Raw genomic sequence first — 13,225 nt, forward strand, 5'->3', positions numbered from 1 at the left:
GAATTTATGTCTCCATAAAGCCGCTAAAAAAGGAGTGCATACTGTATGATCCCACTTACAGAAAACTCCAGAAAATGCAAATTAATATGGTGACTGAAAGTAACCCTAATTCGCTCACTCCCTCATTTTCTCTTATCGCCTCCAGTTTTTCCTAATACTTCAGTTTCCTGCCTGCCTCCTACTTTAGGGCTGGTCTTGAGAAGGAAACCGGGGTCTGGGGAGGAAAGGGCGGCCTCACTTTGGCAAGGGAAAGAGGAGCCTTGTGGACCTCTGCACCGGGTAACTCGTCTTGGGGGTCCGCACCTGAGGGCCGGATCCAAGTAATCCTCGTTAGTTACTCCAAGGGGTAGTCAGTCTAGAAGCCTGTGAGTCGCAGACAGTGAGGCCGGCGCTAAGACTCCACTTCCCAGGAGGTGTCGGGGCATCCAGCGGAGGCTGCGTCTGACGACGGGGTTGGGACTCGGTAGCTGCCCGGATGTGGCGCCGAGCTCGCCGGGCCTCCCCACCCTCGCCACAGTCGCGCTGGGAGGCTCTGCCCGCTGTCGTCAACAGCGGTGGAAGACGACCGCTTTTGCTTTGGCAGGTAATCTTTATGGAGACTCCCCGCCCCCAGCGCTCCCGCACCACCCCACCTTTATTCCCCACACTTTTCGTGAGTCTCCCCAGCTCCGGAGGCTTGCGTGAGTCTGTGAGCCATTCCCGAGATGGAAGGCATTGGACGGTGGGATGAGGTGTATGCCTATGGGGGAGACTGAGCCCGCTCCGGCTCTTGCTACTTGCGAATCCCAGGTGGGGCAGCGCTCTGTCCCAGGCTCACGAGTCCCTAGGAAGTGCCGGAACCAAGTAGGCCTGGTGGTGAAGGATGCGAAGGAAGTGCCGAGCGGGCTTGTGGAGCTGTGCTGGGTCACTACTCCTGCGTCTCTGGTTAAGTTTCCAGTCGCGGGGTAGTCTTCCCCTGGCTCGGATTTGGGGAGTGTTCACATGGCTTCCTTCGGCTTCGAGAGTCCCAAAGCCTTTGGCTGGACCTGAACCAAAGAAGGCAGTCTCCGGTGTGAGAAAGCTGCCGGTGTTTAGTAGAGGAATTAAGTTGTGTGAGAGTAATAGATACAGATTGGGGGGCGGGGGGTCTTCTGCTGAATTGTTTTGGTTCCAGAGAGTTACAGCGTGATTTCAAGTGCATTAGACTCAGACTTACCAAGAGGGTGAGACCTGGAGGAGAATGTGCTAGAAACAGTAATCCTTTGAGCTGCATTCTTGTCTTGACTGTTACTGGGTCTTTTACACTGTCTAACCTAGGAAAAAATTGACTCCTACACAGACTGTACATGTGAAGAAGGATACTTTGTCAGAAGAGATGGGAAGACTTAGAAGAAACTAATTCCAGTTGTTGGGAAGGGAACTTTCTGAGGGTCCTGGTTTCTGCAGCACCTCTCCCAGTTTCCAAACTTAAAGTCATACCTAAAGATCTCTGACTTGCTCTGATGTCTGCTTCCCAGAGCTACTGTGAAGCTTAAATAAGATATGTAAAAGTATTTGGCACAATGCCTATAACCTCTCATTTTTAAGTTTCCCTTTGCTTCCCTACAGCAACTTTTTTCCCCTGTGAGCCATACATCATTTTGTATTATTGTTTGCTTTTTCATATGAGTCCTGCCTTTCCCACAAGATTGTAAGCTTCTAGCAGTCTTTCTCTTTACTCTTTTTTGAGTCCTTTCTAGCAGTTCGTTGCCCATAGGAGTACCCGGGAAAATGTAGATAGTGGTGGTGATGAGGAGGGCAAAGCTGTAGGTGATCCATGACAGAACCCCATTGTGCTAGATCCCAAGGCTGAGGTAAACAAGCTTTTCTCATTTGCCTTTCTTTTATGACCCCTAGCCTTCTCTCAGAGCTCCAAACCCTTTTAAAATACTTTTATTTTTAGTACTTTAAACCATTTAAAAATATTCATTACAGTAGTGTTAACTATATATGTATTGCTGTGCAGTAGATCTCTAGAATTTTTCATCTTGGCAACCTAAAACTTTCATTTTAAAGATTTTATTTATTTGAGAGAGTACGTAAGCCTGTGAGCATGAGTGGGGGAGAGGCAGAGGGACAAGCAGATGCCCCGCTGACCATGGACCCACCCCCCTCAATATGAGCCTCGATCTCAGGACCCTGAGATGATGACCTGAGCAGAAATCAAGAGTCAGATACTTAACCTACTGAGTCACCAGGCACCCTGCAAAACTGAAACTTTGTCACTGGTAAACAACTCTCCATTAGGGTGCCTGAGTGGCTCAGTTGGTTAAGTGTCTGACTCTTGATTTTGGCTCAAGTCATGATCTCATGGGTTGTGGGGTAGAGCCCTGCGTCAGGCTCCATGCTCAGCAGGTACTCTGCTTGAAGATTCTCTCCCTCTGCCCTTCCTATTCTTTCTTTCTTTTCTCTCTAAAATAATTTTTTTTAAAACCCTCCCCATTTCGCCTCCCCCAGGCCTGGCAACTACCATTCTACTTTCTGTTTTTATGTGTTTGACTACTGTAGATACCTTATGTAAGTGGAATCCTGCAGTATATTGCTGTCTATGTGATTTCACTTAGCGTATGTCCTCAAGTTTCATCCATGTTGTAGTGTATGAAGAGTTCCTTCTCTCTCTCTCTTTTTTTTAAGTAGCCACCATGCCCAGTGTGGGGCTTGAACTCATGACCCTGAGATCAAGAGTCGCATGCTCTACCAACTGAGCCAGCCAGGTGCTCCAACATTTCCTTCTTTTTGAGGTTGAATAATATACAACACATATATATATATATATATATATTTTTTTTTTTTCTTTATGTGTTTATCTGTTGATGGTCTTTAGGTTGCTTCCACCTCCTGGCTCTTGTGCATAATGTTGCAATGAACACTGGTGTACGAATAGTGCTTTGAGATCCTGTTTTTAATTCTTTTAGATATATTTTTAGTATATTTAAACTTTTAACTGTGGATAATTCCAAACATACACATAAGTAAATAACATGATGAACATGTGGGACATGTGGGCTGAGTAAATGAGTCAGGTGCTTGTACAAAGTAGCCCCCCAAACTTTGATAGAGAATTTGCTATGGGTGAGGATGTCCTGGGTTTTGTTTCAGACCTGGGATTAGCTGCCCTTCATCATCTAGTCCCTCAGCCATAATCAGTGTGGCTTCAGTGCCCATTTGCAGACCATATATACCAGAAGGGTTAGTAGATATAAACAAGCAGAAATGAGTGTAGATGCCTTTTCCTAGTTATCGAGATGAGGAGCTGAGAATTTGGGGTGCAAAATGGTCTTTGGGTCTAAGAGTTTGGTCTGGTTCGGGAACCCCCTCAGATGCACAGTTGTCCTGAATGCAGTCACTTTGAACAGAGATGTTGGCTACTGGATGATAAAGGATAGCAGGCTAGGAAGGTGAGTTGTTCATATAGGAATTGCTACAGGAATTCAGAGGAGAAAGAAGTTAATCCAGACTGGGAAAATCAAGGAAGGCTATTCTCAAAGAATGTGGTGGTGACTTTACCCTTTTCCCATTGACCTTGTATGTTTGATCCTTATGCCTGTTCCTAGGTGGAAAAAGATAGGGCTGATGGTCAGTGAATACTGAAGATGAATTACACTCTGGACTTTTAGCTGTGGGACCTGTGCTAATGAAGGCTTTAGGTGGAATGCCTTGTGAGTCAGAATCGGCTGTGTGGGAAGAGAGCTACCTCTAATGGGCCTGTGTGAAGCATACTCAGAAGGCCAACTTTTCTCTTTTCTTTTTTATTTTTTTTTAAGATTTAATTTATTTATTAGAGTGAGAGAGAGAGACAGAGGGAGAGGGAGAAGCGGGCTCCCCACTGAGCAGGGAGCCTGATGCAGGACTTGATCCCAGGACCCCAAGATCATGACCTGAGCCAAAGGCAGACTCTTGACCCACTGAGCCACCCAGGTGCCCTAAAGGCCAACTTCTCTTTACTCTGACTGAAAATAAGATGTTTTGTTTTGTCTATGATATGGACCTTAGCTAATATGACAATAGAGGGGCGCCTGGCTGGCTCAGTCAGTTAAGCATCTGCTTTTGGCTCAGGCTGTGATCCTGGAATCTCAAGATGGAGTTCCACATCGGGCTTCCCGCAGGTAGCCTGCTTCTCTCTCTGCCCTTCATACTGCTAGTTCTCTTCCTTGTGCGCGCACATGCTCTCTCTCTTTCTCCCTCTCTCTCAAATAAAGAAAGAAGGAAAGAAAGAAAAAGACAACAGGATGAGCGATGCATCTATTCCCCCAAATTCCTAAGGTGAGAAACTAATTGATTCTCAATTTTTAAAAAAGATTTTATTTATTTGAGAGTCGGGAGAGAGAGCGAGAGCACAAGAGTGGGGAGGGTCAAAGGGAGAAGCAGACTCCCTGCTGAGCTGGGAGCCCAATGTGGGACTGGATCCTGGGACTCCAGGATCATGACCTGAGCCAAAGGCAGTCGCTTAACTGAGCCATCCAGGCGCCCTCAGTTTTTTTTTTTTTTTCTATAATTAAATACTTAAGACAGTTTATCCCCTTTCCTCCATGTTCTGACACATGAAGTTAATGCTATTAGGATCAGGTCTGAAATTAGTGCAGTAGTTAAGCTAAAGGAAATGGAGTGCTCTGGGGGCACTGACAGGGTAGGGCGGTGATAGGGTTTTAAAATGGGGTATAAATGTGGGAGCTCATAGTAAATACGCTTCTTGGAGGTCATCTGTGCCTTACCGTTAACTCTCAAATGCTTGATTCCTGAAGAAGTAAAAGAGAAAGTATGGTGGTGGTATGACTAATGGTTTTGCTCAGATAAGGTAGGAAGGGATGAGATCTGTGGTTTGTCTAGCACTGGAATCACATTACAGAACTGTTGCCTTCCCCGGAACAGTACAAGAATTATTATGAAGTCATAGTAGTTTCGAATGCTTAATGAGTACTTTCTGTGTGACAGGCATTAGTAAGTACTACACAAACATTCTTTCGCTTAAGCCATGGGTGAAGCACTTGCTGAAGGAGACAAAGCTTAGAAAAAGAAAGGACTGGAAAAAAAAAAAAGAAAAAGAAAGGACTGGTTTTGGACTCTGGGTGGCTTAACATCAGAGCCTGGACTCTTTACTCTGGGAGGCTAAGTCTGACTGGCCTACCTTTCTCCAGTTTTAGGACGTCACTGTCAGGAACAGAGATTGCTTTGCTGGGTCTATAGCCACAGACCCAAAGTCAGAACCATATTTCTTTTGTTTCAACCTTTAGACCCTTCTTTCTACATCAGTGTGTTTTTTAAAAGACATATTTATTTATTTGAGAGGGAGGGAAACGGAGAGAGAGAGAACATGTGCATGCATGAGCAGGAGGGGCAGAGGGAGAGGGAATTTCAAGCAGAGTCTGTGCTGAGCACGCAGCCCAATGCAGGGCTCCATACCATGACCCCGAGATCACAGCCTGAGCTGAAACCAAGAGTCAGATGCCTAACCGATTGTGCCACCTGGGTGTACCAACATCAGTGCTATTTTAAAAATTAGTTTCCATTTACTGAGCACCCACTATGTTTTAGCACCTTTGATAGAGTATAGCCAGACCTGACAAAAATAAAACAGAAATACCTATGTATGTGAATGGTTTTTAATCTTTTTGGGCTCACAGCCTTTTTAACAATCTGATGACAGTTTGGGATCTTCTTTCCAGAAAAATTCACTTATGTACCTACACATAATATCACATACTTCAGAGGCGACTTCTAGGACCTACTGAAGTTTATCCTCTAGCAGTCCATGGACTCCATGGTAAGATCTCTTGTCCTATGTACTCTTTCTCAGCTGACTCTTCTATGGTGTTAAGGGGATGGTCGGTGGGTGGGGGATCTTACCTCCTCTCTTTCTCCTCAGAGAGAAATGTTGGTAAAGCTTAGGCTCCCCAAATGAACCAAGCATCTATGAATGTTCTTTCTTTCTCTATTGCACTTAGGACTCCAAGGAAAGAATGCAGACAATCAAATGTGTGGTTGTAGGAGATGGGGCTGTAGGTAAGACCTGCCTCCTCATCAGTTACACAACAAATGCCTTTCCTGAGGAGTATATCCCCACTGTCTTTGATAACTATAGTGCCCAGACGTCTGTGGATGGCCAGATCGTCAGCCTGAACCTGTGGGACACAGCTGGCCAAGAGGAGTATGACCGACTGCGAACTCTATCCTACCCCCAGACCAATATCTTTGTCATTTGTTTTTCCATTGGCAGCCCATCCTCGTATGCCAATGTGAGGCATAAGTGGCACCCTGAGGTCTCCCATCATTGCCCCAATGTACCTGTTCTGCTGGTAGGTACCAAGAGAGACCTGCGGGATGACATTGAGACAGTGAAGAAGCTGAAGGAACAGAGCCTAGTGCCCACAACTCCTCAGCAAGGCACTTCCCTGGCTAAGCAGGTGGGGGCTGTGAAGTATCTAGAATGTTCAGCCCTGATGCAGTATGGGGTGCACGAGGTATTTTCAGAAGCCGTCCGGGCTGTGCTTTACCCTGCCACAAAGAAGAACACCAAGAAGTGTGTCCTTTTATAGCTTTTTGGGTGCTATTTGGGGACTGCACCGAAGGGGGAATAAGAGGGATTCCTTTGATAGCATTGAACAATGCCAGCATGAGCCATTTGTCTCTTTTCCTAGAAACCCTAGACTCCAGGTTATCGGGATTTTGGAGGAACAAAGACAGCCTTGTTTGTACATGGTTGCTGTGAAGTTTGGTCTGAACCTTTTGGAGGAAGTTTGGGGGGAGAGGGGGAGAGAGAGAGAGAGAGAGAGAGACTGACTTTTACCTCTGAACTAGCTTTCCTAGCTGTATTACCATTGAGCAAGTGCCTCACAGAAGGACAAGTTTCTACAGTTTCGAAAGCATTGCCTTAAACCTTCTGATACAGTAATTTCGGAAAATCATTTTATGTGTGACTCCTGGGTGTTCCCAGTGTCGACATGTTCTTCCCATTCTGGAGATGGGACATGTTTGCAAAAATGGTTAAGCAGCATTTCTTGAAGTTCTGGAAGATACTAATTGATGTTCCTTAACAAGGTTCTGTGGTCAAGTAAGTCAGGAACCAGTGGGTTTTTTTTAAGTGTATATTTAAATTCCAGTTAGTTAGCAGACTATGATATTAGTTTCAGGTGTACAATTTAGTGATTCAGCACTTCCATACAACACGTGGTGCTCATCACAAGTGCCCTTTAATCCCCATCACCTATTTACTCCAGCCTCCCCCCTTTTGGTAACCAGTGATTTAAGTAAAGCTGAACAGGTTCCTCTACTGGAGGGATTTATAACTTTTAGTAAGTGGGCAACATTTCTCAAATTTATTTCACTGAATTTTTTTTTTCTTCCACGCAACACCTGTTAACCTCTTTAGAAACACAGTTTCAGAGATGTTGGATTAAGAGGAGCTAGAAATTCCCAAAGAGTCTGTGAAAAAAAAAAAAGCATAATGTGGTCCTATTCTTTTAGTTGTTTCCCTCTTTATGCCTTTGAGAGCAATGTTTATCAGCCATGGACTTGTTACTGGCTCCTCTTCCGCCCTTAGGTGTTGGATTTGGCACTTAGTCATGCTAGCGCATTGGATGTGGGGTCTGATGGTCAGATCTGTTGTTAGATTATGATAGCACTATGGGCCTGGTGATGTGAAATTAATCCCCCATAAAGCTGTGTCCCTGAGGCCTCTGTGAGGCGCCTTTTTTTCTGTCAGCTTCTGCTTTAGGGAAAGACCACTGAAGGTTAACCCCATAAACCAACCAACCAACCAACCAAAATATTCTGCCAGTCGTTATCAGGGAGTTGTGTGATTCTCCTCGGTGTCCTGCCTTGCTCTCTTCCTATTCCTCCCTCCTCTGTACGTGTGTGTATGTTTGTGTGTGTTTTCAGCTTTCGAGGTCTTTTAGTTGCTCATAGAAAGTTGGAGTATATTGGATTTCCAGACCCTGGGGCTGTCAACATTGGTAGGGATTTTGCCAGAGTTGCTCAGCCTGCCCTGCGGTGGTAGGAGTCACATTCTTTACCCTACTAAGCCTGTTTCTCCTTATTCTTTCTAGTTGTATTTTTTATTTTCCTCCTTTGATATGGAAGGGAAACTTCCTTCTCCACCTGACAAATAGTGGTTAACAATTCCACTGGGCACATATCCTCCTACCCTGTCAAAATAAACAGTGGATCTTTGAGAGTTTGGGAAATGGAGTTAAAAGAATCACCTAGCTACTTCTGTGGCAAATGAAGTGTCTGTGCTTTGCTCTGGGGTGGTCTCACTGTTGCTCTTTGACAATATATGATCACATTAGTGCTCAGGTTAACTGAGCCTCCTGGACAGGGTTGCCAGGTAAAAGAGAGTAGTTTTTTTTTTTTTTAACAAATAATTTTTTAGTGTAAGTATGTACCATACAGTATTTGGGACTAGATTTAAAAAAATATTTGCTCTTTATCTGAAATTCAAATGTAATGGGACATTTTGTATTTCTGTTTGCTAAATCTGGCACCCCTATTCTTGGAGGATTGGAAAGCGGGAGGTCAGGCAATACCAAGTATTTTTAGAAAGTAAAAGGTACATAAGCTCACTGTTCCTCCTCCTTTTCTTCTGGTTTTCCTTTCCCTCACCATGGGCTAAAGTGTTCTGTTTTGCTTTTCTTGTATCACTGCACTCTCTTCATACAGTAATTCATTGGTGTGTATTTCTACACCATCATCTAAGGCTGTGGAGGATCCAGGGTGGATAGCATTGTCTGGTAGATGTCTTCTCATTTTCAATGTACTGTATCTGTTTCTGGTGTGTGACCTAGGGCCTCCTGTTGCGGGGGCTGTAGGAGCTCTGTATGAACAGGGTGTTAACTGGAAGAGGGTGAGGGTGGCCCTCCTTAACTAAGGCCCACTAGCACTTTGGAAATTGGGGTCTATTATCATAGTGTGGGTACTGTAAGAGTCAACTGGCCTGTTGGCAGGTGTACCAACTGCTGTGTGTAGTCCCTGAGTTTTCTCATGGGCGGCCAGATGAAGCACCTATTGCTTGAGTGTGTTCTGGTCTCAGGATGTTTGGACTGATGCTGCCTGAGGTCCTTACAGACTTCATGGTTGAAAGGGGCTAGAAACACGGCTGTCACCTATGTCTCTGGGAACTTTCCATAGCTACTGAAATCTTTTTAACTGACTTTTAATTTAATAGTGCCTCCTGCTCCCAGTTTGTCTGGGAAGATCTCAAATGTAAGCCTGGGCTTGGTTTTGTCAAACTCGCATCCTTTAATGAAGGGAGGTGTGATCCATAAGTCTGAGAGTATGGTTTTGTATTGGACTGACTTGATGGTCCTACATACACTGACATCTTGATTTTTATACTTAAAAAGAATTTGTATAAGGACTAACATGCTAATATCACTTTTAAATTGTTCATAATGAATGGCAATAAACTTTTCTGACTTCACTGGGTCTGTTGCTTTCTAAAAATCAAAGCAATTCCTCAACCCTCCTCCTTTGTTGAGTGGTTTCTAAATCCCTTTCAACTTGCAAAGGATGAAATAACTATAATTGTATTCCACATCACACCTATGTGTAACTGTACTTATTTTTCTACCTCAGACAATCAGGGCAGGGAACTGTCTTCCCTGCTAACATCGATTCTCTTGTTCCTGCTGGTTTTCACTAATGACAGACCAGTTAGTTCCCTGTCGGCGATTTTTCTCACTTAGTACACTACATTCGGTAAACAATTATCACACTCCTATTGTGTTATAGGTATTATAGTAGTAGGGACTAGGGTTGTAAATATAGGATATAACATTTAATGTCCTTTGCCTCTTCCAGTTATTTCAGGAAAATATCTTTCTTCTGTTTGTTATAAAAATGAACTGATACTCTTAATTGTATATAGCGCTGGTGCACTATTAAGTGACTAGTAAGGAAGAGCAAAACCATATTGTTTTGTGTTGCTTTGCAAACAGCTTTATTGAAATATAATTTACATACCAAAAAGTTCATCCATTTCAGGTGTATAATCTAATGATTTTTGGTAAATTTATTTACACAGCTGTTACCAAAATCCAGTTTTATTTTTTTAAGATTTTATTTTATTTTTTATTTATAGATTTTATTTATTTGTTTGAGAGAGAGAGCACAAGACGGGGAAAGGGAGAAGCAGGCTCCCCTTCAAGTAGGGAGCTGATGTGGCACTTGATCCCAGGATGCTGGGATCACCGCATGAGCTAAAGGCAGACACTTAACCAACTGAGCCACCCAGGTGCCTTAAGATTTTATTTTTAAGTAATCTCTGCACCAAAGGTGGGGCTAAAACTTAGAACCCTGAGATCAAGAGTTGAATGTTCTACTGACTGAGCCAGCCAGGCATGTCAGCTAAAATCCAGTTTTAGAACATTTCTGTCACCTCAAAGAGATCCCTCATGCAGTGAATCCCTGTTCCTGGCCCCAACCCTAGGCAACTAGTTATCTACTCTCTTTTTTCTGAACATTTCATGTACATGGAATCAAATAATATGTGGTCTTTGTTTTTTTAATCAAGTAAGATCTACACCCAATGTGGGACTTGAACTTGTGACCCTGAGATCAAGAGTTGCATGTTCTACCAACTGAGCCAGTCAGGATCCCCCAGTATGTGGTCATTTGGAACTCACTTTCTCTGTTTAGCATAATGTCTTCAAGGTTTATCTATTTCGCAGCACACGTTGGTACTTTCTTTCTTTTGGTGGGGGATCTTTTTTTGACCAAACTTACTTTTATCTTGAGAGAAGATCAAGAAAGGCTTTCTCCTCCACCCTACCTCCCTAATTATATTTATTGCCTCTCCCATTTTTCCCCTCAGTGCATCCTAGTTTAACTATATCTTTTTTTTAAAGATTTTATTTATTTATTTGAGAGAGAGACAGTGAGAGAGAGCATGAGAGGCGAGAAGGTCAGAGGGAGAAGCAAACTCCCCATGGAGCTGGGAGCCTGATGTGGGACTCGATCCCGGGACTCCGGGACCCTGACCTGAGCCAAAGGCAGTTGCCCAACCAACTGAGCCACCCAGGTGCCCTATATCTTTTTTTTTTTTTTAAGATTTTTATTCATTTGACAGAGAGAGAGAGAGATTACAAGCAGGGAGAGCAGCAGGCAGAGGGGGAGGGAGAAGCAGGCTCTCTGCTGAGCCAGGAGCCGGATGTGGGACTTGATCCCAAGACCCTGGGATCATGACCTGAGCCAAAGGTAGCCGCTTAAGGAACTGAGCCACCCAGGCATCCCTGACTATATCTTTAAGTAAGATAATTGCTCTGTTCCTCAAAGAACCTTGGTCATTTGAAAGCAATCTAAAGTGTTCTTCAAATTCCCATAGTTCTATGTATCTTTTATTTTCTAGAATATATACTGTTGAAACCAAGTTATATGTATAAAAGTTGTATGTATCTTTTATCCTCTATAGCACTTAGTATCAGAAAGAAAAACCACAGGCCCAAAATGGATTCACTAAGGTTAGGAGCCTGAGATCAGTAAAACCAAGACTTAATACCTAATTAACAAGTGTTTCAGTTCCACCAGGAATAGCCATTCAACACGCATTTTCCTGGTCAGTACTAGGAAATTTACTCATAGACCTCTCTGTTCCCCTTTAGAGGGTGACCTTGCCTAAAACAGTGCTTTCTTTATTAATAATCTGGGGGGGGGTGTTTAAAATTTACTTATAATCTCTATGCCCAATGTGGGGCTTGAACTCACAACACCGAGATCAAGTCACATGCTCCACCAACTGAGCCAGGCAGGCCCCCCTACTTCATTTCTTTTGATTGCTGAATAATATTCCACTGTATGTATATACCTTATTTTATTTACTTATAATTGAGGGGAATATGGATTGTTTCTACCTTTTAGCTATTATGAATAGTGCTGTTATGAACCTCTGTGTACAAGGTATTTTTTTTAGGTTTTATTTATCTGACAGAGAGAGAGAACACACAAGCAGGGGGAGAGGCAGGCAGAGGGAGAGGGAGGAGCAGACCCCACAGGGATCCTGACGTGGGGCTTGATTCCAAGACCCTGGGATCATGACCTGAGCCAAAAGCAGTCGCTTAACCAACTGAGCCACCCAGGTGCCCCTGTGTACATGGTTTTGTGTGGACATGTTTTCAGTTTTCTTGGGTATATACTGGAGTGCTGGAAATTTCTGGGTCATGTGGTAAATTTATACAAAACCACGTTTTGAGTCAAGAATAGCATCTTTAGTGTTTATAGTATGTGAAGTTCCCTTCCCCATTCTTTATTTTTTAAGAATTATTTTAAAAATTATTTTATTTATTTATTGACACAGAGAACGAGCACAAGTAGGGGGAGTGGGAGAGGGAGAAGCTGACTCCCAGCTGAGTCAGGAGCCCAACATGAGGCTCGATCCCAGGACCCTGGGCTGAAGTCAGATGCTTAACTGACTAAGCCACCCAGGTGCATCGTGCCCCTTCCCCATTCTATAAGACTCTATCTACCTCTTGCTGGATCTGCTTTTCCTCAAGCACAAGCAACTAAGAAGCAGTGTAAAGTACATTTAGGGCGCTCGGGTGGCCCAGTTAGTTAGGTGTCTACCTTCGGCTCAGGTCATGATCCCGGGAGCCTGCTTCTCCCTCTCCCTCTGCTGCTTCCCTGCTTGTGTTCTCTGGCTATGTCTGTCAAATAAATAAATAAAATCTTAAAAAAAAAATAAAGTGCATTTAGGGGCGCCTGAATGGCTCAGTGGGTTAAAGCCTCTGGCTTCGGCTCAGGTCATGATCCCAAGACCTTGGGATTGAGCCCCACATTGGGCTCTCTGCTCAGCAGGGAGCCTCCTTCCTCCTTTCTCTCTGCCTGCCTCTCTGCCTGCTTGTGATCTCTCTCTGTCTATCAGATAAATAAATAAAAATCTTAAAAAAAATGTGCATTTAAAAACATATTCTATTTTGCTTTTTTGTTTTAAATACTAGTATAGCAATAGTATTCTCCTAAATTTTCATTACCAAAGTGCATCATCTCAGCTACTGTGCAGGTTCTGGCAGATGTTTGTCACCTAGCCTGGAAATATGACTACTGTTAACATTTCAAGGGATATCCATGCAATGAAGTATCAAGGAGCCATAAAAATGAATGAGGAAGCATGCTAAAAAGTGGTACACTGTGATTTCCAGGCTAAATTATTAAGTGAAAAAGAGCAAGGTGAAAGAGTATATAGTATGCTACCTTTTGTATAATGAAAAAGAAGTAATAT

General features: G+C 43.6%; 1 protein-coding gene across 2 annotated transcripts; it reads left to right on the forward strand.

The window, feature by feature from the left end:
• The first annotated feature begins 205 nt into the window (after nucleotides 1-205).
• On the forward strand, nucleotides 206-7,154 carry LOC116583015 (rho-related GTP-binding protein RhoG-like). 2 transcript variants are annotated; one of them, XM_032330922.1, is made up of 4 exons: nucleotides 206-583; nucleotides 4,218-4,281; nucleotides 5,682-5,779; nucleotides 5,961-7,154. In XM_032330922.1, the coding sequence occupies exons 3-4, from the start codon at nucleotides 5,768-5,770 to the stop codon at nucleotides 6,549-6,551; spliced, it is 603 nt and encodes a 200-aa protein (XP_032186813.1). In that variant the 5' UTR covers nucleotides 206-583; nucleotides 4,218-4,281; nucleotides 5,682-5,767; the 3' UTR covers nucleotides 6,552-7,154. The 2 variants fall into 2 exon arrangements, with proteins under 2 accessions (XP_032186813.1, XP_032186812.1); XM_032330921.1 differs by lacking the exon at nucleotides 4,218-4,281.
• Nucleotides 7,155-13,225: the final 6,071 nt, after the last annotated feature.

Source organism: Mustela erminea, chromosome X (genome assembly GCF_009829155.1).
Source record: "Mustela erminea isolate mMusErm1 chromosome X, mMusErm1.Pri, whole genome shotgun sequence".
Taxonomy (NCBI): Eukaryota; Metazoa; Chordata; class Mammalia; order Carnivora; family Mustelidae; genus Mustela; species Mustela erminea.